The 24,587-nt window shown below is 37.5% G+C and overlaps 6 protein-coding genes across 6 annotated transcripts; 2 read left to right on the top strand and 4 right to left on the bottom strand.

The window, feature by feature from the left end:
- The first annotated feature begins 1,227 nt into the window (after positions 1 to 1,227).
- On the top strand, positions 1,228 to 5,313 carry LOC17875868 (ultraviolet-B receptor UVR8). Its single transcript, XM_006280416.2, has 12 exons — positions 1,228 to 1,480; positions 1,706 to 1,892; positions 2,070 to 2,216; positions 2,425 to 2,506; positions 2,903 to 3,058; positions 3,419 to 3,592; positions 3,821 to 3,892; positions 4,086 to 4,157; positions 4,273 to 4,391; positions 4,578 to 4,663; positions 4,751 to 4,803; positions 4,927 to 5,313. The coding sequence occupies exons 1-12, from the start codon at positions 1,387 to 1,389 to the stop codon at positions 5,005 to 5,007; spliced, it is 1,323 nt and encodes a 440-aa protein (XP_006280478.1). The 5' UTR covers positions 1,228 to 1,386; the 3' UTR covers positions 5,008 to 5,313.
- Positions 5,314 to 6,745: 1,432 nt separating this feature from the next.
- Positions 6,746 to 8,990, bottom strand: LOC17875474 (amino acid permease 4). The gene is made up of 6 exons (XM_006279720.2): positions 8,890 to 8,990; positions 8,429 to 8,723; positions 8,244 to 8,337; positions 7,936 to 8,150; positions 7,708 to 7,847; positions 6,746 to 7,601 (listed from the first exon to the last, which is right to left on the bottom strand). The coding sequence occupies exons 2-6, from the start codon at positions 8,721 to 8,723 to the stop codon at positions 6,945 to 6,947; spliced, it is 1,401 nt and encodes a 466-aa protein (XP_006279782.1). The 5' UTR covers positions 8,890 to 8,990; the 3' UTR covers positions 6,746 to 6,944.
- Positions 8,991 to 11,321: 2,331 nt separating this feature from the next.
- LOC17875760 (probable glucan 1,3-alpha-glucosidase) lies at positions 11,322 to 15,346 on the bottom strand. Its single transcript, XM_006279896.2, has 6 exons — positions 13,740 to 15,346; positions 13,128 to 13,401; positions 12,910 to 13,045; positions 12,341 to 12,551; positions 12,017 to 12,223; positions 11,322 to 11,904 (listed from the first exon to the last, which is right to left on the bottom strand). Exons 1-6 carry the CDS (start codon positions 15,306 to 15,308, stop codon positions 11,536 to 11,538), a joined length of 2,766 nt encoding a protein of 921 aa, XP_006279958.2. The 5' UTR covers positions 15,309 to 15,346; the 3' UTR covers positions 11,322 to 11,535.
- Positions 15,347 to 15,510: 164 nt separating this feature from the next.
- On the top strand, positions 15,511 to 16,963 carry LOC17875765 (zinc finger HIT domain-containing protein 2). Its single transcript, XM_006280502.2, has one exon. It carries the CDS (start codon positions 15,550 to 15,552, stop codon positions 16,780 to 16,782), a length of 1,233 nt encoding a protein of 410 aa, XP_006280564.1. The 5' UTR covers positions 15,511 to 15,549; the 3' UTR covers positions 16,783 to 16,963.
- A 308-nt stretch (positions 16,964 to 17,271) lies between these two features.
- LOC17876622 (UPF0725 protein At5g63820) lies at positions 17,272 to 18,931 on the bottom strand. Its single transcript, XM_023790008.1, has 6 exons — positions 18,781 to 18,931; positions 18,539 to 18,655; positions 18,180 to 18,372; positions 17,980 to 18,101; positions 17,803 to 17,877; positions 17,272 to 17,688 (listed from the first exon to the last, which is right to left on the bottom strand). The coding sequence occupies exons 1-6, from the start codon at positions 18,913 to 18,915 to the stop codon at positions 17,452 to 17,454; spliced, it is 879 nt and encodes a 292-aa protein (XP_023645776.1). The 5' UTR covers positions 18,916 to 18,931; the 3' UTR covers positions 17,272 to 17,451.
- Positions 18,932 to 19,053: 122 nt separating this feature from the next.
- On the bottom strand, positions 19,054 to 23,612 carry LOC17876126 (beta-galactosidase 10). The gene is made up of 18 exons (XM_006280003.2): positions 23,238 to 23,612; positions 22,780 to 22,875; positions 22,563 to 22,675; positions 22,403 to 22,469; positions 22,229 to 22,321; positions 22,000 to 22,143; positions 21,743 to 21,831; positions 21,500 to 21,605; positions 21,304 to 21,391; positions 21,099 to 21,217; positions 20,850 to 21,014; positions 20,581 to 20,765; positions 20,389 to 20,498; positions 20,189 to 20,298; positions 19,979 to 20,086; positions 19,789 to 19,899; positions 19,486 to 19,706; positions 19,054 to 19,391 (listed from the first exon to the last, which is right to left on the bottom strand). The coding sequence occupies exons 1-18, from the start codon at positions 23,415 to 23,417 to the stop codon at positions 19,274 to 19,276; spliced, it is 2,223 nt and encodes a 740-aa protein (XP_006280065.1). The 5' UTR covers positions 23,418 to 23,612; the 3' UTR covers positions 19,054 to 19,273.
- Positions 23,613 to 24,587: the final 975 nt, after the last annotated feature.

Here is a 24,587-nt window from a genome sequence, read left to right as displayed (position 1 = left end):
CCGTTGACTTAAATGCCAAAATAGGACAATACATATGATGCATGTATTAGGCAAATTGCAAAAAGAAAATATCTTCCCATTAATTTTTTTTTTTATTACCATAGATGTTACAACTGGTCAGCTGACAAGAGCATATAATGTTGGTTTTTTTTTTTCGATTTATATATTTAGGGTCTAGTTCATTCGAATGAAACAAGAAACTCATCCATACTTTGGATTGATATTTTTGGATGTTTTAGATGATATATCTCAAAATTAAAGTCTAGGTGTTTAGAATGTCATTAGAAAGAAGAAGAAAAGGTGATACATGAGGGTTTACTTTGAACCTCAACAAAAAAGTTTCTAAAATACCTCAACTTATAATAACATACATATAGAAAAGACAAATTGAATATGTCAATTTTTTTGGACTATATGTGATGAGTTTTTCACGAAAATATATAATTGACCAGTTTTTATCTCTACACCATTCCACACGTGTGCAGTGTGGATGACTAAGTTCATATGATTACGAATATATACGATCTATGTGCGTTACACGTGTGAATGAGTATAGACACAAACGTAATTTCAAAATAAAACTCTGAAAGTTACGAAATAGCGTTTAAATGAATAAAACGTACAAAGCACTTGAATGCTGTGCAGCAGAATCTCAGTGACAATTAAAAATCGTTTTCATAAAATCTATTATCTATGGCATTAATATATCGTCTAATAACGTAAAAGATTGAAAGAAAAGGAGTTAAATGATCAACAAAAAAGGCGACAAAAAAAAAAAAAAAAAAAAAAAAATGATCAACAAAAAAAAATAAAAAAAAATAGCAAGTTATTGTTGTTGTTACTTAATGCGAGAAGAGAAGAAAGAGGGTAAATGAAATGAAACGGTTAATTAAAAAAAGTATAGTATAGTACTAAGTATTATATATAATAATAAATAAAAAGTTACCGGTGGTGGTGAGGGTCCGTATCTGTATTTATTATATAAAGAGGGACCCTTTTGCAATTAAAGCCTCTACCGTCCACACAAATATGTAAAATTTCAAAATTTATATTTTACTTTACTTGGACGGTAAAAAACAAAACCAAAAAAAAATCACCCAGAATTCAGAATTATAAAAAAAAAGAAGTATGAATTAGTGACATGTGCAAATCTCCATCGCGCCTTTATTACCATCTACCGCTCTCTTTCTCTCTCTCTCACTCTTCTTCTCTTCTTCTCTTCTTAAGAGGATAGTGAAAGAGAAGCTGCAAAAATTTCCCAATTTTATCATTAAAAATAGAAATTTCCTTTTTTTTTTTCTTTCCAAAATAAAATCCAACTTCAAATTAAATATCTTCTTCTTCTTCTTCTTCTGCTCTATTGAGTCTCTATCTCAACTGTGATCGATGGCGGAGGAGATGGTGGCTGATGATGTTACGGCTCCTCCTCGTAAAGTTCTTATTATCTCCGCTGGTGCTAGCCACTCCGTCGCTCTTCTCTGTACGTCTCCCCCCCCCCCCTTCTCCACTTCTTCTTCGCTGATTTTTCGGTTTCGGAATCGTGAAATCGACGGCGTCTTTAGGCTCTGTTCTTCTCGATTTCTCTTGATCTGACCTTTTCCTAACTCGATTCTTCTTTCGTATTGTACTGATAATTGCTAATAATAGGACGAGTCACGGGTGTTTTGACTTTTGTAACATTTTTTATTTTATTTTCTTCTTGTAGCTGGTGACATTGTTTGCTCTTGGGGTCGAGGAGAGGATGGGCAGCTAGGTCATGGCGATGCTGAGGATCGACCTTCTCCAACCCAGCTTAGCGCGTTAGATGGTCACCAAATTGTTTCCGTTACCTGTGGTGCTGATCACACTGTTGCTTATTCACAATCAGGCATGGAGGTCTACAGTTGGGGATGGTTTGTTTCTTTCTTTCTTTCTCATCTTATACTCTTCTTCTTCTTCTATGCTTTTGTTTCCTTCTGAATTTTGCTTATCTCTGTTGACATTTCTATAAGCATTGTTGACCTCAATTTCCTGTCTAGATTTTTGGTCTGAATACAGCCATTTGCATACCTCCATGTGTTTCTCTGCAGGGGTGATTTCGGGAGATTAGGCCATGGTAACTCAAGCGACTTGTTTACTCCTCTGCCAATCAAAGCTTTGCACGGTATTCGCATTAAGCAGATTGCTTGTGGTGATAGTCATTGTTTGGCTGTGACAATGGAAGGAGAGGTGCAGAGGTATTTTCTCTTGCTCATTCTTCTTCTCCATCTTATCTGCATCAATCATGGTTTACATTGCAGCTCACCGATCTCACTTTTCCATGATTTTCATCAGGATTTGATCATTTCAATTGCTTCAAGTATATTTTAGTGTACATTGCCTTTTAAACATTTTTTGCGTCTTGTCTTGTTTTCCAACGTTTCTCTCTGACTTCTATTTATATAGTTGGGGGCGCAACCAGAATGGTCAACTTGGTCTGGGGGACACAGAAGATTCTCTAGTGCCTCAGAAGATTCAAGCCTTTGAGGTTCGTATTGCTATATATATATTCTTCTTGTGGTGTATTGTCGTTGTAGTTTCCTGAACTTGCTAAAATCATTATGCTTCAGAATTGGGTCCATTTGTGCAACTTGATAAAGATATGACTGTTACTAACTAAGCGTCCACATTTGGTGGAGATGTATTCAACATCATAAATTAAGTTACCGAATGTAGAAGTGGTAACTATTGGCCGTCTAAAAATAGCTGCAGTTATGCCTTATACTCAATCTGCAAACACAGATAAAAGGGAGGATATGATCTCTTGATAATTGCTCTGGCTAAGTAAATTAGAAGATGTAGTGACCGGAGACAGTGAGGTTATGTATTTAGTTTGGTTAACCCCTAATGTTACATCAACTCTTCAAACTTGTAATGGGTGCAGGGAATACGAATCAAAATGGTTGCTGCTGGTGCAGAACACACTGCTGCGGTTACAGAAGATGGTGATCTTTATGGATGGGGATGGGGTAGATATGGAAATTTGGGATTAGGTGACCGGAGTGACCGTTTGGTTCCTGAAAGAGTTACATCTACTGGTGTAAGCTATTGCACTCTGATTCTTTATTTGTTTTCAGTACCTACCACTTGTATAACCTTTCGTTTGTGATTCAGTACACATGAAATAAATTGAAAATTGTTCGAACGAGCCTTTCCCTAGACAATGTACTACGTTATACTGGTTAAGCTGTTTAGATTGATGAGGTCACAAATATATGCCATGTAGTTTCACTTGCTGGGTCTCAGGAAAGGGACCATAAGACTTTTAAAATCATTTGATCAAAGCATAACTTAAATTGTGTATTATCAGGCATTCGATATTCAAAACCCAAACAGTGGGTTAAATTAAGTTTTAATTCATGGATCTAGGGAAACTTTTTCTGATGCTGTACAATTTTAGGGTGAGAAGATGTCCATGGTTGCCTGTGGATGGCGACACACAATATCGGTTTCTTACTCTGGAGCATTATACACATATGGATGGAGCAAATATGGACAGCTAGGACATGGAGACTTGGAGGATCACCTAGTTCCTCACAAACTAGAAGCACTGGGCAACAGTTTTATCTCCCAGGTTTCACTTGGGCCCTATAAAGCCGTCCTGAAATACATATTTGTACATCTAAATTATCCAACAGATGGGATAGTAATGGTGTTTGGATAAGAGATTTTCTTATTCTAGCTGTGTAATAAAGTTAGCAAAGTTTCTGACAGTTTTTGCCTGCTGAAGAAGACTTGTCTCATTGATATGCTTCTCCTGGTTGTGTTTTCTGGTTCAACATCTTTTGGACCTTTTTTTCAGATTTCAGGAGGTTGGAGACATACCATGGCATTGACTTCAGATGGAAAACTATATGGATGGGGTTGGAATAAGGTAAAAATATTATTGCCTTTCGTTATATCTGGACTTTATTTCAGAACACATTCATCTAATATTTGCATTCAGTGTCTTTATGTTTCAGTTGGATGGTATTTGAAGAAAACAACAAAACCCATATATTGGGTTACTAAAGTATAACTCATCTTGAATAAAACAAGCTTCTAATTGTCTCTCTTCTAACTTGCAGTTTGGGCAAGTAGGAGTCGGCAATAATTTAGATCAGTGTTCTCCTGTGCAAGTGCGATTTCCCGATGATCAGGCATGTTGTCTTACAATGACCCATATAATATTTTAACCAAGCAGCTTGTCACATTGTTTGTGAAACTTGGTTCTTTTCTTTTCTAATGCACACAAATTTTTGTGAAACTTGATAGAAAGTAATTCAAGTCTCATGTGGATGGAGACATACTTTGGCTGTCACTGAAAGAAATAATGTGTTTGCGTGGGGTAGAGGTACAAATGGACAGCTCGGCATTGGAGAGTCCGTTGACAGGTAAAGTTGGATCATCTAGACCCTCAGAAATCTGTGTGTTGCATTTTGCATATAGTGGCGTAATGATCTGAAATATGAAAGTTGGCCATCTAGATCGTTGTTACCACCAAAATCATTGCTTATATAGCCCATTCACTACCTAGCATTGATAATGGGAAATGGATATTTGGTTTCGTGTTTTAATAGGAACTTTCCCAAGATTATAGAAGCACTGAGCGTGGATGGAGCAAGGGGACAACATATAGAATCTTCTAATATTGATCCATCTTCAGGTATTTATAGAAACACCACTTTACCCAATCGTCAAACAACACAACAAGTGATCTAATGTTTCGATTTTTCCATGGCCTTGTTGTCAGGGAAAATCTGGGTGTCACCTTCGGAGAGATATGCGGTTGTTCCTGATGAAACTGTAAGCTTCTTCATTCTTTGCTCCTGAAAAACTTTAACCAGATGAAAGGAAGCCTTTCAAGATCTTGGATTGTTTTCAGAGATGAAGTATATAAGTGTGATTGTATTTGGTTTGATTTGTTAGGGCCTAACCGATGGTTCAAACAAAGGGAATGGAGGTGATATCAGTGTCCCACAAACTGATGTCAAGCGTGTACGAATTTGAGTCTGAAACAATTCCTTCTTTTTTTCTTTTTTTTTCGGTTCTTGCGGTTGGGTTCGAAGGTTTTCCAGTGATCTATATTGGGTTGAAATTTGTACTAAAGTACGTCGTCTCTCTAGTTTGGGATTGGTTGTTGTTGTTAGATTGTAACTTGTAATGCTTCCTTCTCTTGGCTATCTTACTACCATTGGGGGGTTCGAAACTGTAAACCGTGTACTACGTTCTAGTCTCTAGACTCTAGTGTCGGTACTTTTTCTTTTCTTTTTTTTTTTGCTTCACCATAATAATAATAATGTCTTTTGGTTCTAAGTCTTTCAATATTTATAACGTCTTATTAGAGTGTTTTTCTTAAGAGATGTTTCCTTTTTGTTTCGTTTTTGTTTCCTTTCTCTTTTTAGTATGTTTGAATTAAATGTGATAGGATAGTCTAGTGCTCGGATAATTTTTAAGAGTGTATGTGAAAATTGAAGGGCGGAAAAAATATTTCTTGGTTGTTACATGAATAACCAACTTGAAGATGTTTAAAAGTGATATAATTTAGTTTCGGGTAAGGTGTCCTAGCCTTTTAAGCACTCTGCACACCATGCATTGATGCATGATTCGTATGTCTTTATTCTCAACTCAATCCCAAAAGTAGAACATGAAGAAAGAAGTATATAATATCCCAAGTCAAACAAAAAAACAGATGATCCACCAACCTAAGTCGACAAAAAAAAAAAAAGTTTAGGTATTAGTATAGTTTTTTGGCGGTAGTGAAAACATGCTATTGGGTGGATTACTATTGGGGGGTGGTGATTCTCTTTAAAGCAAAACCATCCAAATTGCTCTTTTATGTGTTTCTCTTTCATGTGTCGCGTTACTTTCTCAATTATTCGAAAATTTTGATGTCATTTAGATTCGATGCCATGTTATTTTACTAACCTTTTTTTCAGTTCCAAGTCGCATCTCTTACAACTTTCTAATGATTCGTGATGTCTCCTCCACGAGTTTTCCATTCCCAACATTTTCTTCCTTTATATTTTCCCCCAATTTCCATAACATATTATTTATATATAATTTCCCAATCTTCGTTTATTCACATACTTATACGATTAATCGTGGCCATAAATCTTTACACCGATTAAATAAATTAGAAAAGAAAAATCCAAGGTAATAGTGTAGAAATTTATTTTGACCGATGTATGTATATTCTATTTTTTTTTTTAACCACAGACTTAACAAGATTGTTTTTGCAGCTGAAAGGGTAAAATTGGTTGGGGAGACCAAAAGCTTGGCCTTTCTTCTCCTATCAGTATCCTGATATGAAGTTGCCATTTTTTGAATAACAACAGCTTAGGTTTGAGAATGTTTGAGTGAACATATCAAAGGTTCAAACAGAGAAGCTTCTCTCAGAGTTCAAAGTGCTTTTATAAGGTACTCTCGTGCTCAAATCTTATATGGCGATGGGTTTCCCGGTTTGGTTGCATGAGCTCTTTCAATCTGAGAGCTCTTTGTCCTCTACTGTTTAGTGCTCCCTTTTTTGTTATACGTTACATTTTGGATTTTTTTGGTAGTATCCATGAACAAACCTGCATAGCCTTGGTTCGAATAAGGTGCTGAGTTGTAATTTTTTCTTTAGAAAGTTCAGATGTTTTTTTATATATATATATAATCTAAGCTACTATATTACTTATTTCGTAGATTATAATTCTAAGTTTACTTGAAATCTATATGTGGTGAAAAACAGATCAATTCAACAAAGTTTAAGTAATAAACCTGATTTTTAAACTTCAGAACACAAGATATATATGAAAATTACGAAAGATAAAAATTATACGATACGAAGAAACTTTTACATTATTCACATTTCCCCAAATGAAATATATATTAAAATTAGGCACCAAATTTGTATCTTTTGTGTAATTTCTCCTCCAACACCTTCTTCTTCACCATGGGTTTGTTTAATAAGTAGTCTTGAACGGCTTGTAAACCTTAAGGTCAAGCATTACTCCGGCGATGGAGCCAACTCCTGCGACCAACGTGATCATCAAACAACCGCAGCTCAACATCTGCAGGCAAACCCATTTCATACTCCATCTCTCGACCTTCCTCTGTTTTATATACATCTCCACCGGGAAATATACCGTCAAAGGCCAAAACCCTAACGCTCCTAAAATACCGACGACGTCGTTGAAAAACGGCAGAAGCATCGATATCACGGTGGTCAAAACCACAAACCCACTCCGGTAAACTGTTCTGAAGACGTTGACTTTGTACGGTGACCTAAAACCAGGGATTCGGATCTCGTATTCCTTGGTCACCAAGTCACTGTCGGGAAACCTAGCCGCGGCTTGTTTTTCAATAAAGGCGAAAATGGGCTGAGCAAAGACTTGGTAAGCTCCTACTAGGTGGACTACAATGGCAGCGTTAGCCACGTCGAGGAGCCAAAACGGATTGTAGAAACCAAAACCGGTTAAAAGGTTTCCCGGTGCTGCATCTCCAAAAGCCGCATAGCCCATACAACCGCATAGCAGGTAAAACGTCGTTGTAACTGCGATGCTGATTCTTGTGGCGTTCTTCATCGTCTTTGATTCCGCTGGTGGAGATCTTACAGTGTCCTGCTCGAGAACACCACCCCACAAAAGCAGATTAATATATATATATATATAGTCAGACTATTCATTTGGCATACATACGGGTGTAGCACTTTATATATATATTTACCTGAATTTCAATAAGAACAACAGAGTATGAATAAGCAAAGGCAATGTCTCCAAGTGCTTGAAAGGTTCTCCATATCTTCTGTGTCTGAGTCACTGCCCCTATGCTAATCCCGGTGAGACTTCCCTTGACAGCCCCATTTGCTGAAACCCATAATAGTTAGTTAGAGTATCTTCTTTTGTTGATAAAATTGTGAGGAATCTTTGAAAATAAACTATGTACATATTTTACCTGCGACTTGTATGATTCCGAGAGCTAAACCGATTGCAGAATATGTGAAGGACATGACGGCAGCAACAATGGAGAGCCACCAAATCTGGTCAAAATCTTTGATCTGAGAGAGCAAGATCTCAGTCACACCAAACAAGATCATGTATGGATTGCTCGACATGTGACACGGGTTCTTCCCACCGCTCTCGTGGAAACAGTTGGACCTCTTGATCGCCCTGCAAGACTCATCCCATTAACACCAAATTCTTGAAGGCTTTTGAAAATCATTATTTCAGTTCCACCAGAATGAGAAGAAGAGAGAGACTCACATCATGCTTATAGATGCTGCGATTGTGTACCCTATCGTGATACCGAAGAGATTCAAATACTGAATCAACCCACAAATCTTGAACCTAAACCCACCTGTCAGGAACAGAGCATTTCAGAACACAAAGCAGAGCAAAAAAACAGAGCAACCAAAAGCATGCACAGAGAATATAATGTTTGTTGATACCGAGGATTGATCGGACAGCATCCATGTAGGTATAGTTTCTCTTCCCGGAGACAGGATCTCCAGTTCTGTAGCAGTCGCTAAGAAGAGTAGAAGAGTAGTAAGTGACAAAAGAGAACAAGAACATCACAGCAGGACCTGCGATCCAACCGAGTTGACCAATGGCCCATGCAAGCGATAGAACACCAGATCCAATCACCGCCGTTATAATATGGGCACTCGCGGTCCAAACCGTCCCGGAACGTTTAAGCCGGCCATCGTCATCGAAACATTTGAAAGCTGGCTGTGGAACATCCATCTGCAGGGTTTTGTAGTAATTAAGAGATCAAAGTTATAAAAAGGAATCACTAGTTTTGAATGAAACTACCGTTAGGACAAACTAACATTGGCGGTTATAGTACTTTTTTTTTGTATATATACAACAACTAGAGAGAGTAGTAATGTAGTAGTAGTAGTAGTAGTACCTTCTCTTATTGAAACTAAGCTTTACACAGCAAAACTAATCCCTCTCCCCAAGAAAAATAAAGAAATGCAAAGAAGAGATATTATAATTAAGGAGAGAGTAGTTTTGCTGCTGCATTTTTCATTTGTTTTGGTTCTATCATCTTTTATAAGCCATCAAAAGTGGGGAATCTTTTCTTATTATACAGATCAGATTTGTAAAATTCGGCCACATAAGCCATACTCATTTATATCATTTTTCTCATTATATGATGTGGGTATTAGGGTATCCACCATTTTTATATCTGATCCGGTTAAAGCAAAATTAATGATTTTATCCTTCATAAATATAGTATAACTTACAAATGAAATAGAAATAAAAAAATAACTTTTAATATATATGAGCTAGTGGATATATACATTATTTGGGTATTTTGGTGGGAGTATATATATGTGCATGCACATATTTGCCGGATGCCAAAATATTTCGGGCATCTCAAACTTTGAATTATACTAAGAGGTGGAATAAGAAAAATATTGACAGAAACTAATTATCATAATTTTAAACATGCAAATATATATGCAAAAACCAAAAAAAAAAGCATTTGTCGGAGTCGGACAGTACGTAGTGAATAAAAACTCTAAATTCTTTTTTATTCTCCTACCAGTATATATATAATATATAGTTTTCTTCTCCTATCGTTTCATCCTTTGTGTGTGAGTGATCTTACGTGTATTCTTCTTCTCAAGTTGTGTGTTTAATTCTTTTCGCATCCATATTGCAAAGTCATGGCTCATCAACAGATCAAACGTTAAGGTTCATCTCTTCTTGAGATTGACAACCTCAAAATTTCGAATACTTCATTAATTAATTAGTCCTACTAATTTAGTAGCGTTTGTGGTTCCTTTATCTGAATTTATATCTTAAGCACCCTAATTTTCGGACAGGTTGATTAATTTTCTGATTAATTAGGCATTGCGTTTGTTACAACTAGCTACATGAATTAGCTAGGAACAAACAATTATATAATAAGATATAAACATCACAAAACGAATATTAATAATTACTCTTTGTCTACTAAATAACGTACGTTCAATAATTATTTATATATATATATATATATATATATATATATAATAGTTTTGTTTTCTCTATTCTTTAGTGAAAGATACGTAAAAAGAATCAAATGCTTATTTAATATTTACGTCTCCATACCTTTCGGATTCGATCTAATCACTCATATTTATTTAATTGATAATATACTATTAACAAAATTCATACTTACTTCAAATGCTTTATAAACCCTAGGCTATATTAAGTACTAATGTATATTTATATATTAGGACATCTGGTAAATTAGGTCTATTTTTTATTTAACATATATATATGTAAGGCATATATTCTGTGTATTAATTACCGCATTATAATTTTGATTCATTTATAAATATTTCCTCGATTTTCAAATTAGTATGGTTTGAAATTTCTTCGAACATACGTACGGTTCATGAATGAAGGGAGGGTGATACTTCCTCTCTTAAACAAACTTAGAATGATTTGATAACCATAGTCCATATATTTATCTTGATTTCGGTGCAATTTTTCTTGTGATTTTATGTAAAACTAAAATTTACACACAAAAAAAGTTTGTTTGATACTTTATATTTTTTTTTGTTTTTTTTTTTTTGACTTATTTGTCATAGTTTGTATACATACTTACGAGTTGTTTAAATACCGACGGACAATAAATAAATAAAAGGTTAGTTGTCAAATGTAGATTTCGGCCAACAAAATATTCTTTGATTTTAAACGAACAAAATGTAAAGCAGAAAATGCATGATGAGAAGAAAGAATCGAATTTGTGCATGCAAGTGTGCTATTAATTATAAATCTACCATTATTAGTTTTAGGAGAGTATCTTTGAATACTTTTTTTAAAAAACTTCTTTTGAATTTCAAGATTCTTTGGTTTGTGTGGTTTTTTCTTCTTCTTAATTCTTCTTCTTATATTCACTACATTCTCTCTCAGCAGTGTATATTATTTTAGTTTAATTGCAGGATTCATGAACAGAATATTATTGTCCGAAAATAATATAAGGTTTTAATATAAAGGGAAACCTTCATACTTTCACTTTACATACATATATGAGTTACTAAAACAGTAAACAGCAACAAGTTATAACAAAGTTGCCTGAAAAATCAGAATCTAGCCCACAGAATCTGATTGATTTTTTTGGCTCATAGTTTAATATTCATGACTCTAAAAGCCACAGACAGAATCTTGTCATTAGTAAAACGTAATCTTAGATTTTATATATATAGGTTGGTTAGGTAAAAAAAGTAAAAGGATTTGAAGATAAGTGGGCAGCGATTAGAGATAAGTAGATAACACTATTTGCAAGTAAGATATCTTGAGAGAAATGGTTATGGATGGTTAGACCAGTCGTCGTTTGACAAAAAAACAAAATCAAACTATTTTTACGACGTATCAATTTATGAGACCAAAGCATTGTGTAATTATCAAAATCTAAAGTCTCATATATAAAAGATAAAACAACAATCCGAATGACTTCGAAACTGTTAGCTATTACAACTATTTAAGTCAAAAACTCCGAAAATTCCGTACGCATGAATAGCAGATATCTAACCGCCAAAGAGCCAGAATGGTTCAATCACATAATCTTTACGGTCCAGTCTTGGTCCACTCGAACACCCGGTTTACGGATGGTCAGCACCTTTGTACTCGAGGAAGCTACAGTCCCGCCCATTCGCAGTGGTCCCATCTCAATCTCCGCCTTCTGATTCAACGGTTCAACAAGTGCAGATTTAGGACCCGAGCTGTGCCCCAAAAGGATAATTCTATCGATCAGGCATTGGGAAGAGAGACGAGCTTGTGGAGGAGCTAAGTTCGTTGATGTAAGAACACCATTCGAGAAGACAAAGCGGCGATGGATGTAAGAGCCTCGCCTGAATTCAAAGCTTTTTCCGTCGTCCATGTAGAGTTCACCAGCTGCTTCTTGAGAACTGTTCAAAGCTACCACCTGAAGGATTTTAGATGTTAGATCACATAGTTTATCATTGAGATTAATTTACTTTGTTCATTGTGCTGATAGCATATGATATAATAATAGTCTGATGCAATGTGATACGTACCAAAGTATAAGGATCATTGTCCATTTGAGAAGAACTTCGTCGAAACCGATCCTTCCTTGGGATGATGGTTCCTGCTTTTTGAAACGCAGGAATACTTTCTTCTGGAGCGTCCATCTTGTATGTCTTGCCTCCAACGTAAGTCTTACCGTTTCTCAGGTCAAACCATGATTCTTTGCCAGGCAAATACACGGAAGCATGAGTTGTTCCCTAATTTTGCAAAAAGAAAAGACGAGAAGAAAGAATGTGGCAGGTTTGATTATGTCTCTGGAGATGTAGAACTAAGTAAAGAGACATGTAGGAAGTTGTACTCAAGCGCTTAAGTACCTTAGTGTAAACTCCTTGAACCAGTAGACCATCACCAACCATGAAAGCTTCATCGTTGCTAAAAGTAGCTTCATCTTTCGGGAATTCCATCCATAACGGGCGTACAACAGGAACACCCGTAACATTTGCTTCTCTGAACAACGTGTAGAAGTATGGGAGCAGCGTATAACGAGTGTGTATGGCATCTCTCATGAGCTCTGTATTTCGTTCACTGAAGCAAGATAGCATTAATTTGATTCAAATGAGAGAGAGCAAAATTTATGAACCCGTAAATCAAAGGCAGAGAAACCTATAGAAAACCGTTGAAATGCGTACTTGATGTAACTAATGGGTTAACTATTGATAAAATCAACTGACTAGACACTATAGTGTAACACCAGGTTCTAATTTCCGCTATCTAATTCACTTGTCAATTGCATGATCCCTGCCTATCAGTCTGCTTAATAGAGTAATATCCTTTGTCAGTTTGTCATCTATCAAACAAATATATTTATAGACTAGACCTGGAACAATTATACTCATATACTACGTTTTGACAAGAGAAACATAAGTGCTGTACCACATCTTACCCAAACAACCAAGGCTCTCGTCTTTTGGTGTCATGATGAGCATGACCCCTGAAAAATGGATAGTAAGCACCCACTTGGTACCACCTAACTAATAATTCTGGTTCAGGATTTCCAAAGAACCCACCAATATCAGCTCCTGCAATGGAAAATAAAATTTCCATAAGGATTTGAGAATAAAAGAACTTTAGCAAAATTTGAACAAATAAAATGTCTTCTACCCGAGAATGTAATTCCAGTTAGACCAAGTGTCAATATCATTGGAATGGAGACTCTAAGGTGTTCCCATTCGGCTGTGTTATCACCAGTCCAAATTGCCCCATATCTTTGAGTGCCAGGAAAGATTGCTCTTGACAACACAAAAGGCCTATCCTTTCCTTCTCCACGCATAACAAGTCCATCGGAAGTCGCCATGTGAAAGTAATATCCATAAGCATTATGAACTTCCCTGTGTTCAACACCACCAACATGTAATGCATCTCTTGGCATAGTAACCTATCAAAAATGACAAGTTAGTCAGTATCATCTCAATGATTATATTTACATAAATGTTATATATGTAGGGAAAGAAAGATTTTTTTCTACATAAACCAAAATGGGTAAAGATAAGCAACCATAGATTACACTCCACTCTTCAAGAAGTCACAGAGACGAAGATCCAATGTTAAAACCAAATAAACACAAAATGAAGTACTTACTTTAGTAGTAAAATATATGATAAAGGGTGTCAGTTCGTGTAAAATTAGTGAATTATATGATACCCAATCAGAGTTCAAACTTATACATAATTTCACTATAGACAAACAAGGAACCAATAAGACAGGGAGTTATACCTCTGGACCATTGAATACGGAAGGTTCATTCATGTCATTCCATATGTATAATGATGGAGTTGAACCAACATAGTTCTTATACGAGAACCTTCCACCCCACCATTCTCTAATCTCTGGACTCAACATATCAATGTAAGATGATGAACCAGGCCAGCACCAACCATCAAAGTCTTTCCCAGATGAATCCTTAACATAGTATCCCATCTGAGTAGCCTCCTTATGTAAGAAGTATGAGTCATCTCTCTTGATATGAGGATCCACAATGGTCACCATCTTCCTACCCTTTGCAGCCAATTTCTTTTGCATCTCCTCTGGATGAGGAAACAACACACTATCCCATGTAAAGTATCTCTTCCCATCTGTATGCTCGATGTCAAGCCAGAGAACATCATAAGGAATATCATGCTCATCAAATTTCGAGTCCACTTGTGCCACATCCTCTTCATCTTTGTAGTTCCACCTACATTGGTGATAACCAATGGCAAACAACTGAGGCATGGCTGAAGTACCTGTCACACTTGCATACTGCTTTACAACATCCTTTGGCTCAGGCCCAACGAAAAAGAATGTATCCACGATCCCTGCCTCACTCATCCATAACGTGTCAATCCTACTCTGACTGGCAGGCAAAGAAATACCACTCTCCGCATCCCATCCATTAGCCAACACATCAATCTGCATTTCCGCAGCATTCAACCAGAAGAATCCAGCAGTTTTACCAGATTTCCCATGTGACACCATGAACGGAATCGACCCATAAAGCCCAAATGGTGATTCGTGATCGTATTCAAAAACATCTAGATTAAACAGCCTGTAGGGTTCAGATTCCTCAACTCCAGGACCCTTGGTAGGCTTCAAGGCGAAGCTCGTAGCGTGTTCAGGAATTCCATAAACAAAACTGGAATCATAAAACGAAACATCGAAGCTAATAGATTGAGGACCAGATGGTCTAGAATCTGTATGAGTCCTAAATTTCTCTTCCCAGTTATCTCCTTCAGTTTTCTTCCCCAACTGCTCAAAATCAAATAACCCATGAGAATTCAAAGACACAACGCGACGACGATCACCTGATTTCTCACGCACATACACTTCAAACGGATCGTGCCGCACAACCGCCTCGTAACCATCGGATACATAGACTACTGAAGACGGACTAGTGTCTCCAGAGATCGTCTCAGTTGCTACTTTCTGTAGCCAGATCTTCTTCTCTTCGAACTCAGACACTACCACATCAGGAACTCTGAATCTCTTCTTCGGCGGGTTCAGCGAATGGTCCTCATCGACTCTGAATCGCACGATCCCATCCCTATAAATCGAGAGAGATAGAACCAACGGATTGATCTGATCACCATCGCCTTGATTAGGGGTTTTCGGTAGTAGCTTCGCTACGAGATCTCCATCGGTGATGGAAACATCGCCGACGATTAGAGAACACGCGCCGGGAGCACGGGATCGAGCGCGTTTACAGAATGGAGTTTGGTCGCAGCTGCGAAACTCCTCCTTCTTCCATGAGAGAGCTGTTTGTGAGCTGAAGCAAATGAGTGATAGTATAAAGAGAAGAGATCTCATTTTGGTTCCTCGTTCATGGAAATCCTTAGATTGAGGAAGTAAGAAATGAGGAAAACACACACAAAACTGAGGAAGATGATCTTTCCGGGTCGGATCCGAATACCCGACCTGCTTATCAAAACTAAGGCCCTTAGGCCCAAATGTGGCCCAAATCCTGGTATGTATTGTTTTTAGATCTGTCTTCTTATAGGGAAAACCCTAATTTTGGAAATTGGAATCGTGAAAGAGGTTTTTCTGAAGGATGATGATGCCGGAGAAGACGATTATTACGTCGGAGAGTTCAAATTCGTCTCCGTTAAATCCCTCTTCTTCACGGATTATCTGCCATGTATGTAATAAGCAGTTCGCGCAGTACACTTGTCCTCGCTGCAACTTCCGCTACTGTTCCCTTACTTGTTACAAATCGCACAGTGTCCAATGTACGGAATCATTCATGAGAGAGAATGTTAACGATGAGTTGAGGCAAGTTCGATCTGATGATCAGACCAAAACGAAGATGCTCGAAATTTTGAAAAGGTTTCACGAAGAAGAAGAAGAAGAAGATGGGGGAATTGATAGTATCACGGATGATGAAGGTTCAGTCTTACCGGAGGAGATTATGCAGAGGATTATGAACGGAGATGAAGTCAGCCTAAATGATTTGAGCTTAGAAGAGAGAAAAGGGTTCCAGAGAGCTTTAGCTTCCGGAGAATTAAGCAAAATGATTGAGCCATGGGATCCTTGGTGGTTAGGTGCTTCAGCTCGAACGATCTCTCTTGGACGCGGAGGTACACAACTTGTTCAATCTGTTGAAGGCGAAGAAGATGAGGAAGAGGCCACAGTTGTGAGTGATATCCCACGAGGGCCTGATACACCTTTGATCTCCCTAAGCAAGCTTAGCTCCACGAATCCATCTCCTCTCTTGCCAATCCATTTGATTGACATTGTATACAGTTATTGTTTTACCCTCCGTATTTATAATGGAGAGTGGCAATCCGATTCGTTAGGTTCAGCAACAATGGTCTTGAGTGTTTCATCAGTTTTGGGTCAGAATGCACAACCTGAGACCATAAAGAAAGTGTTGGCTTTTTGCTTGGAACAGACATGCTCCTCGGCTTATAAAAACCTTGGTGGCGGTCTGAAGTTCGGATTGAGCCTGGTCGATGATGTGATTTGTTTGCTTTCTCTTGGCTCTGGAGCTATTGTATGCCTGCTCTGCGATCTCCAAAGGTTGATTCATGTTGCCATACAGGAAGTAAAATCATCATCAGGTCGTGATCTGAAAAAGAAACTAAAGCTTGCAGAGAGGAAAGTGTTCTTCATGATGTGTTGGGTCAATGAGCAGAGTTCTGAAGTATGGAAAGCTCTGGAATCATCTGTAAGGGCAGAGAAGAACTCGGTTGTTGAGCTCAATGATCACAACGGGGTTCCGAAAATGAAGAAAACAGATCAATTCCGAAAAAACGATGGTGTGGTGATTGAGGAGATAGAATGAGTTCTAATGTTATAGTTATAGTTTGATGATGTAATGTGTGTTAACAAATGGATATTATGAAAATCCTAAATCTTCATGATACCTAAGCGCCAAAAAAAGCAATGAAAGTTTGTGAACTCTAATGGCTTTCTAGTTTACCATCTCTATGTTACATTTATACGCCATGAATTTTCCTCTGTAATTGCATTCTTTAACACATTCGTCATTTTTAGTTTGTCCAAAAAAACACATTCGTCATTCAGGGTGTCCTTTCTAGTAATCCTAGGCCAATATCTTCTGATGTCTAAAACCATTTAACAATGCCATGCGTTTCCCAATACTGATCATATCAAGCCCAACCGGCTCACTTACCATACTGAATTACTGATCATCTCCTAAGATATATAGGGTCAGTAGTCAGCTCACCTCCACGGTGGTTTGGTCCAGCTTGTGTAATTGGTTCGCATACAAATTACGATTATGCAATTCACTACAGATAGCCAGCACTTATAACGAAGGTTAAAATACATATAGATCCCACTCGGTTTAGTCCCTAGAACTGTAGACATATAACATGATAAAAGTTCCAAAGAAACAGCGCTTAATAAATAATTGCAACAGACCAGCAGCTCCATACATTAGGTGTCTGTCTATTCTTCTTCTTGTTCTTTACTTACCGTAGCTTTGTGATCACCCGCACTGAGAAGTAAATTCAAGAGTCATGTGTTCTGGTATCCCATCCATGGTTTTCCTTATGATAGCTCTCAGATCAGCAGAGAAACCAGTTGAAGAATCACCTTTATACTTGTAACTTATGTAGAATATTGCATTCTCTGCGTGGAGCTTCTCACGCGCCTCAGTTGTGTAATCTTCTTTAGTTTCTACAACTACCTTGTCGATCTCCAGGGTTGGATAAGCCACCAATTGCTGGAGTCACATTGGCAAGCGTAAGAAGAGGAAAGAGGCAACAAGTAATAAAAAAACAAAAACAGATTAATATTTTCTGGCAGAGAATGATTGCAAGCAAATTCAACGACTTACAGGATTTGCTTCCAAGAATGCGATTTCCATGAATAGATGCAGCCAGTCATTCTCATGGAGCTCTGATTCTTTCACCTGTGATGCCAAAAAAATGCAATTACCTACCTTGCTTACATATCAGTGCTTCTCAAGACTATAAAAGAAGATTAAACTCCACTCTGGGACATGTTATATTACGTGGTAATACTTTTTGTTGTCACTGGTCAAGGCCTCATCAGACAACCATTTGGGCATTTTCGCTGGGTAGTATTGATCCATTGCCTCATCCCGGTCCCAATTATCATTCACAGCCTTGTTACCTTTAAAAGTAGAGTTAGTCCTCCTTCCTATCTAGTGATCTCTAAAGAAAGACAGTGATATAAGAAAATGTTACGTACATGTGGGTCTGCAGGCCAAGATCTGCCACGTATAGACATCTTCCATTGAACGTCCAAAACTACTGTACAAAGTCTGAAAAGAGATGACAGAGTTGCAGGCCGGATCCATTGCCTCCAAAGTTATGTAGTAGTCACAGTAAGAAGTGCACATGGTAGTAAACTTTACCCAGTGCACAAACTTTAAGTTTGTTCCCTGATAACCAAAATATGAACAAGTAGTCATATAAAAGGAAATTAGTGGAATCAATCAAGGCAGTGTTGATATATATAAAAAACGATCATGAGCAAGGAAGGATGAGAAACAAAGGAGATTGATTACACAAATTAAAGACATAAAAGAGAGAAAATGATAGAGTTACATTGTGAAGATTGTAGCAGTGGAGTCCAAGCCTAGCATAAAGGATGATATCATAATCAAAGGGCATTGGAGACTCAGTTATTCTAAACTTAGGGGAAGAAGCTCCAAAATCAAAACCCTGGAAAATCAAAATCAAATCCAAAATCCTGAGAGTAGAGTAGGATCCCTAAGACGACAAGGAAACCAAAGAGATCAAAAAAATCAATACACACAAACAAAACATGAGGAAGAGGATTTGCATACATAGGCCTGCGAAGCCCTTATTAACTTTTTCTTTCTCTTCAATTCCTTTCTTTCCCTTGCCGCATTTGCTCTTGCAATATCAAGCTTCCCGAATTCACTTACCACTTTTACCTCCTCCTCCTCCTCCTCCTCCATATCTAGCCAAACCCTAAATCTCTCAAAATATTAACTGTACTATGATTTTGATATCTATATATAAAGATGTTGATATATGGTATTATATCTAGTGTATATATACTATAAGAGAGATATGACTTTATTCCAGTTCTGATGTCACAATTATCCGATGTACGTAGTTTATAGCTTGATTATGAAAACTGTGTTAAGTTAATCAATGGAGAAATTTTTTTGTTTATCGTTTTCAAGTTGTAACAGAGAGAACTACAAACAAACAAAAAATTATCTTCCTATAATTTAGCATATGATGAATCCCACATCTTAAGTTTGCAGCTCACGTTTTGCATCATCTTCAACTTGTTGGCTCTTGCTTAGCTTACACCACCGAAACTTTCCTTTTAGAGAGCTTTATCTTCATGGGATTGCCGCCTTTCTCCTCGAAGATCACCAGCTCATTCCCGGAAGACTTAAACCATGATCGTGGTACATGATACCTAAGCCAACAAAACGATAATCAAATTTGAACAAAGAGAGATGTAAAATAACAAAGATGAGAACACTTAATTAATGGCTTTCTAGTTAGTTTACCATCTCTGAGATGGCTCTCCACATCCAGTTAGGCATTTATCCGGCATGAACTTGCCTCTGTAGTCGCATTCTTTAACGCATTCGTCGTTCGGGGAGTTCTTTCTAGCAATCCTGGGCCAATATCTTCCAATCTCTTCACCGTTTAACCATGCCATGCCTTTCCCCATACTGACCATATCAAGCCCAACCGGCTCACTCCCAGATGGTGGGTCTATCACAACCTACCAAAAGATCACTTTTTTATTGAGGAAGGCAGAACTTGGTCTTCTACAATCTTGGTTCTTGTTCAAGAAGTTACATTACCTTATACCAAGTCAAAGGCTGTTTCTTAGGAGGTTTCGTAGTCACTGTCCACTGAACTGCCCCAGAGTTGCCTGGCTTGAACAGTTCTAGATGCTCTCCTTGCACGCCGAGCTGCAAGATTTCATGGGATTGGTGTTGAGAAACTCGTCCAAAAGAGAGAATCACTAGGAGCACGTGAGAATTATATAACCTTGTAGGACCATTTGCTATTTGTCAGATTCAATGTGCCCTTGCTGAAACCTTTGATTGAGACACTAGTAAGCCCAGCTGCAACCCATTCATAAAAGGATCCTGCATTCTGTAGCAGAGGAAGTAACGAATGTATGAATCCGGATGATGAAGCAAAACTCCAATGATACATGGAACAAGATTATTCAAACTTTTGTGCTCATAGAATTACCGAAAGACCAACAGTCATGCTAAGCAAATCAATGTTGTTTTCGCCTGCTTTGAGAGAAACTGATTTCTTGAGTTTGAAAGGCACATGAGTCCCATTCCCTGTCGCAGTTCCTAGAAACCAGTTGTCACATTTATGCGCAATCAATTAGATATTCAAGTGCCAAGATATAACAATATGGCCACAGAGTGATAGAAAAGTACCTAAGTACTCTTTGTTGATGAAAACATGAAGAGTATGCCCCTTTGACTCTATAAACAGAACCGGGCGGTTACCCTTCTTCAGGAACTCTTCAGTATCACTGACTTTTATACTGCAGCAGATGAATACATTTGCTTCAGACTCTTTCTTGACAAATTCAATTAGTTTAGCAGTAACAATTTTCAGGGACTGACCTTGTTGTGTACCAAAGATAGTCAGTTGTGTCCTTTGTGGTGTTGATGTGGTCAACAAGTTCATTTTTCACAAAATCTGCTTCTCCCCAAATACCCGGTTTCTCCGAAAACACTTCCCATTTAAGACCTGATGTAGATTTCAAATCTTCAGGTAACATTTCAACCTTGGAGGACTTCGAAGTTACCTGTTGCAAATTGTAAATTCAGCCTTTTGCCAAGTTCTGTTTTCTTTATGTCATTGTCCACACCAGACCACCAGTTATTGTTACCTTTGCTGTGTTGTAAACCTCGTTCTTGCAGTCAGGTAGAATGCTAACTGACCAAGCAGGCAAGTGGTATGACGTGTTTCGAAACATCACCGTCTTGTCACTTTTATCATCCAAGTTTGACAGAAACGCAGCACAAGTTCCCAAAGAGTCTGTGTACACATCAGCCTGAAATTTGAAAACAAACCATCAGAAAGAACATTCTAACAGAAACAGAAGTCTTTCGCGGGGGTTTAAAAACAATAAAAGTACCTCTAGTGAATGGCCTAAAGTAAAATTTTGATGCTCGCCACTGATCAGCAAGTTTTCAGAGAGCATTATAGCTTTGTGGAGATTCTTCAGGTGTCCCCATTTTGGTAATCTAGGCAATCCTGATAAACGTACAGCACAAAAACATTAGTTATAAACGTTAAAGAGTTATCTCACTACATAGTGATCTTCTTTGTTACAAACTCACCATACTCATCGATTGGAGCTTCATAGTCATAGCTCGTAGTGATAAAAGGTCCTCCTGAAGTACGTCCAAAATTTGTTCCTCCGTGATACTACACCAAATTGCAGACAATACATACAACCAAAATCCATTTAGATTACAAACTGATACAGAGCTAACTAACTTCCTTCCTCGTATTGAAGAAACTAAGAAATATTACCATGTAGTAGTTGTGAACACTTCCACCTTTCCCGAAAAACCGAGCAACAGAGTAAGCTACATCCTCTGCTGGTCTGTGAGGGTCTCTGCCTCCAAAAGTTTTAAACCTGGAAGAAAAGAATAACTCTTTTAAGACCGTGAAAATCAGTGTCATTTGCTAATGAACAAGAAGCTCCAAAAGACTCCAAATGTATGAAACTGAGTTCAAGGAAATGTTAGTGGAACCAAAGATCAATCTACTTACCATCCAGGCCAGTTCTCAGTCCAAATCTTGGGTTTATCTGGCGTATTAGGTGTGAATTGGTCACAGTAAAAGCCATTGCAGGTACTAATCTGCAAAAGAAAATTAAAGAAATCCATCATAATCTAGCACAAGTTGAAAGTTTTTTCACTTGTGTGCCAGAAAGTATCAGCTAACATGTCGATACAAGAAAGTATGGAATAAATAAAAAAGATGAAGGTTTGTATAGATCTTGTGTTTCAGATTCGATATAGACTTACCACAGTTGGAGGAGCATCCCATTGCTGGCACATCATCCATGGGACACCAATGTTCTGTGAAACAGCCATAGAAGCAGACCATTGAGCATACCTTTTCCCTCCTTCTCCGTAGTCTTTCTCATAATACCCGTACTCGTTTTCCACCTAATGAATCACATTATTAAGGAAAACATTCTAAAAGGAACAAATTAAAAGATGCTGAAGTTTTATATGTTTTCGTTTGTCTTACCTGAGACAAGATTATTGGACCACCCTGTGGTGCAAAAAGCTTCTCTTTTTTCAATAGGTTCACTATGTAAGTCGTGAAACTCTCCATGTAATGCTGAAACGAAAAAACCATAGAGCAAAGGATTATAAGTAACAGAGAAAAAAAAACAAATTCCTCAATATTATCCTTTCTAACCTTCCATGGCTCATTATCCGCCCTGAAGACTGTTCCTGGCACGTAATGCAGCCAAACCGGGACACCCCTATAACCTCAAGATTCAGTAACAAAAAACTACAAAAAGAGACACTATAAATTGACAAAAGAGGGATTGTATTAGTATAATAGAGAGCATCACCCATAATTCCACTCGGCAGCAACAAAAGGACCAATTCGCAGAATCATATGCATTCCAGCTTGCTGAACAATCTTGATGAACTTCACTAGATTGTAGCGGCCACCAAAATAATACTAGAGACCAACAACAACAAAATTATTGATGATGGACTATATAACTCCAAACAAACATCTGAGAGATAAATCAATAGAGTGATAACTGAAAACACATGACCAACCTTTCCAGGAGATGGCTCATGGCCATTCCAAAACACATAAGACTCGATTGCGTTGCAGCCTCCTTCTTTTGCTGTTTGAACAAGTGATGGCCACATCTGCGAGAAAATCAATATAATCCTCAAGAAGATCCTTCAATAGAAACATTTTTCCAAATTCACCAGATTCACAACCAAAGCCACATAACCCATAAAACTAGGAAAACACATTCCGAAATGGAAGAAATTCAAATATCCTAAAAATCATTTCCCCTCCCTGGTTTTTAAATGTCTTTCAGAGACTGATTCCAGAATCTCCCGCTGAAATTTTGTAACTAGACCCTCACAAGCTCGAAAGTTTGTTGATTCAGTGTGAGCAGAGAGCAGAAATCCAAATAAAGTTTCAAACTTTAGCATTCACAAAGCAGAAAAATCAAAGAAAGGAGAAAGACAAAAAGGAAGAAGAAGAAGAAGTCACTAACAGCTGGAACGCTTCTGGGGTAGTGAATGGCGGCGGAGATAATGAGCTGACGGCGATTGCCGATGGAGAGAGAACGGTGGTCGTAGGTCACATTGGCAGCCTCAATAGCTCTCAAGGACCAGAGAAACACCATTGCCAACAGAATCGCGGACGAAGCAATGCTTTCAGTAAGCCGCTTCATTTTCTTTAGATCCTCCTCTTCGTCGTCGTCTTCGCTTGAGTGTGTGTTCTTGTCTATTAAAGATTTAAGACTAAGACCCCCTTTTTACAATTAGGAGGGAAAACAAGATTTATCCTTTCCAGAAATATTTTTCTTGGTTTGTGTGTGAGTGAGAGAGAGAGAGAGTGAGTGTGACCAAATCACACTCTTCAGTGTTGTGGATTTTTCATTGTTTTTTTTTTTAATTTTTATAATAAGATTGGCTCTTATTAGTACTAAACATTTATAGGAAACTTTGGTACTAGAGGTACACAAATACGCATCAAGTATGCATTTGAAGCTAATTTTGTTATTACATTAGTTGTTGTTACTTAATACTAGTTAATTTATGCTAAAGGCATGGTCCCTAATCTTTCGAAATGTAGTATTTTATTAGCTACCGGTAATTCACATGATCTAGGTCGAATTGGATGTTAGTCATGGACCATGATCCATCAGTCCATCATATATATATATATATATATATATTAGATTAGCGAAGAAGTAAAGCCTTACACTTTGAGAAAGAAAAAGACGTAGATATATTGGAGGAAAGTGGAGTCTCTTTACCAATGTATAATCAGATCTCATCTTAACCAAATTTGACTTTCCGACGAAAAGATCCTTTGAAAGATCTAAACCCTTTCCTCCCACTATTTCGCCACGTAAACGAAAGATCGTCACCGTCAAAGACAAAGACAAAGACAATAATTAAGCTCTACGCATGCATCTTCGAGAAAATCAACATACTTGATGTATTTTTCTTTTCTTTTTTTTTGATCTGTTACTATTTAAATAAATAAATAAAAATTATCATCAAAGGAAAACACATCACATGCACAGAATAAACCAAAATTAAATGTAGCATGCAGTATTGATACGGCAGATATTTTATTATTTATTATTTTTATAGACATCAGATTATTCAAAACAAAAAAAAAAAAACGTTAGCTGCTGTCCAGAGCCAATCCACGTTTTCTGGTACATTCGTGTCTCCCTCCCTACACTGTCTTTCTCTTTATATTTCAACCAATGAATTAACCCAACCAATTTTCTAGTGCTTTGATTACTGTAAGTGTAAATAATCTCCACGGGTTCTAATATTTACCATTACACAGTCTGTTTCTCACTAATCAATTAATAAGGAATTTC

The sequence above is a fragment of the Capsella rubella genome, unplaced genomic scaffold (assembly GCF_000375325.1).
Source record: "Capsella rubella cultivar Monte Gargano unplaced genomic scaffold, Caprub1_0 scaffold_8, whole genome shotgun sequence".
Lineage (NCBI taxonomy): Eukaryota > Viridiplantae > Streptophyta > Magnoliopsida > Brassicales > Brassicaceae > Capsella > Capsella rubella.
Note: the sequence above shows the minus strand (reverse complement) of the source record. Positions and strands in the feature narration are given on the sequence as shown.